At 30.7% G+C, this 2,194-nt stretch overlaps 1 protein-coding gene across 1 annotated transcript; it reads right to left on the bottom strand.

Moving 5' to 3' along the window:
* Window positions 1-305: 305 nt before the first annotated feature.
* On the bottom strand, window positions 306-1,888 carry LOC132744228 (protein trapped in endoderm-1-like). The gene has a single exon (XM_060732870.1). It carries the CDS (start codon window positions 1,778-1,780, stop codon window positions 779-781), a length of 1,002 nt encoding a protein of 333 aa, XP_060588853.1. The 5' UTR covers window positions 1,781-1,888; the 3' UTR covers window positions 306-778.
* Between the last annotated feature and the right edge of the window lie 306 nt (window positions 1,889-2,194).

The raw sequence follows: 2,194 nt of genomic DNA, 5'->3' as shown, positions 1-2,194 counted from the left end.
GTACCTGAGAGAATAAAGAATATCTTCTGTTCTGATCATGTAACCTGTAATTTAATCATTCATTTTACTGATAAATATCAAGATGTTTTTTTATCTTCAATAACTTAAATTCGTGACTAACCATGTATTTGAAATTAAAATAAACATTTTAAACAGAAGAAGAAATTTCGGTTAACCAAAGTGTAAACATATAAAAAATAAATTAAGTATAAGTATGATTTTTTTTGTATATTATCTAAAACCAACACTGTATTTATTTTTACTTTTAATTTTTAATAATTTTTTTAAAATAAAAAATTTAAGTTATAAGACATGATTGTATCATATTAAATCTCAAAATGTATACATGTTAATATAATGGTTTTTATTAGATGAAGAAATGTTAATTTTTAAAACTGAGACAATGAAAAATGATAGTTAACAAGTTAACATGAGCAACAATGCAAAATATGTATAAACAGGAAAAATAAGTTAAGCATTTGCATAAAACATGTAATTTAATTGTCGTAAAGGAATTAAATAGCTTTTCATATGCAAGAACCTTCAATATGAAACATGATGATGCTTTATGTACATATTCAACATGATTGTTTGCATTTCTTCAAACAACTTTTTATATTATGATATAAACTGTATCTTCATAAGGTTTCATGTCATGACAATGACCTTTTTTCCAGCAGACGATACACAGGGGAACTATTTGCCGTCCACACTTAAAATATATAAACAAATTTCACTTTAAAATTATTTTCAGTGCAATCCTTTCTTTTCATGTTATCTAACAATCGCTTGTTTTCTTTGGGGTAGAGGTTACACCAGTAAACATGCTTCCAGATCTCCTTGCCGGATTCTTCTCACAGTTTCCGGTAAGAACTCTCTTGAAAGCAAGTCTGAAATTTTTATCCATCAGTGTATAAACAAAAGGATTCAGGCAATAAAGAAGCCATCCTAGCATTGTAGTCCAAACATGGTGAATGGGATATTTGTACCCTGTATCGGAGACATTTAAAATGAAATATGGAAATGTGCCGAGAAAAAATATGGAAAATATACATAGCATCATTGCTGAAACTCTTAAAGCTTTTCCTTGTGGTGTATTTCCTTTCCATCGACTCATTCTTTTAAAACTTCTTTGAGCAACTATGCCAATTCTGACGTAGCAGTATATGATGAAAATGCATGGTACTATAAATCCAGCAGTTACAGTTACGATACGGTTTGACTGCTCGATTGTTTTGTCGAATGTACATGCTAATATAGACGGCTGAAACTGGAATCCTCCCCATAAACGAAACGTTGGCGGAATAGTGAAAACTAGTGGAAACAACCAACAAATTGTAAGTGCTATTGACAGTTGTCTAAACTTTGACATAAATCTGTATTTATTAATGTGCACAACATTCAGGGAACGGTATAAGGCAATTACACATAAATGTACCATGATGACTCCGACCAATGTGTAACGAATTCCTCCCGCCGCCGAACAAAATACGTCAGACACTCTTTGGGAATGACGGTGAAAAATCACTGCCTGCATGCCGAGTATAAAGGAACAGTACAAAAATCCTGCTAAACTTAAACTTCCTATTAATATACAATTAATATTGTAACGAAGGCTTGAAAGAATGATAGCTAGAAGTGTTAAGATATTTCCAAAACTTCCAAGAATACACAGGATTAAAACAATCACTTCTAGAATTATCAAAGCACTGGTTTCACCGCACCACCATTCCGAGCAATCGTTATTCAACGTTGAATTATCCTTCACCGGTAATGACATTGTCTTATTTATTTCATGGCCTTACTTATGGTTAAATGCAAAAAATTCATAATTGTTTTAAGACGGTAAATCCAAAAGTTTTATTCCCAATTTATTAACACTTTTTTTTTTCTTACTACAAGTTTAATACATCACTTATTTCCATGCACTGAATAATTCAATTTAACCATGTATTCCCAATATTAAAACACCAACGTTATATTCAATGATAACTCATTTTCATAAAATTGACAGATCTTTTAAGACAAATTCCATAATTACTGTCGGAATAACTTTGTAATATATTCGTACACGTATTAAATCTTGCCATGGATATAACGTCAACACACTCAGTTAAATATATCACAGATATATGTTACCCTTCGACAGCTTTAAAAGCGATCGTTTTCCAATTCAATATAAATTGTATAGTTA

This window comes from Ruditapes philippinarum, unplaced genomic scaffold, assembly GCF_026571515.1.
Source record: "Ruditapes philippinarum isolate M1 unplaced genomic scaffold, ASM2657151v2 ctg1491_1_1_1_1, whole genome shotgun sequence".
NCBI classification, from domain to species: domain Eukaryota; kingdom Metazoa; phylum Mollusca; class Bivalvia; order Venerida; family Veneridae; genus Ruditapes; species Ruditapes philippinarum.
This window is presented reverse-complemented; position numbering and strand designations above follow the sequence as displayed.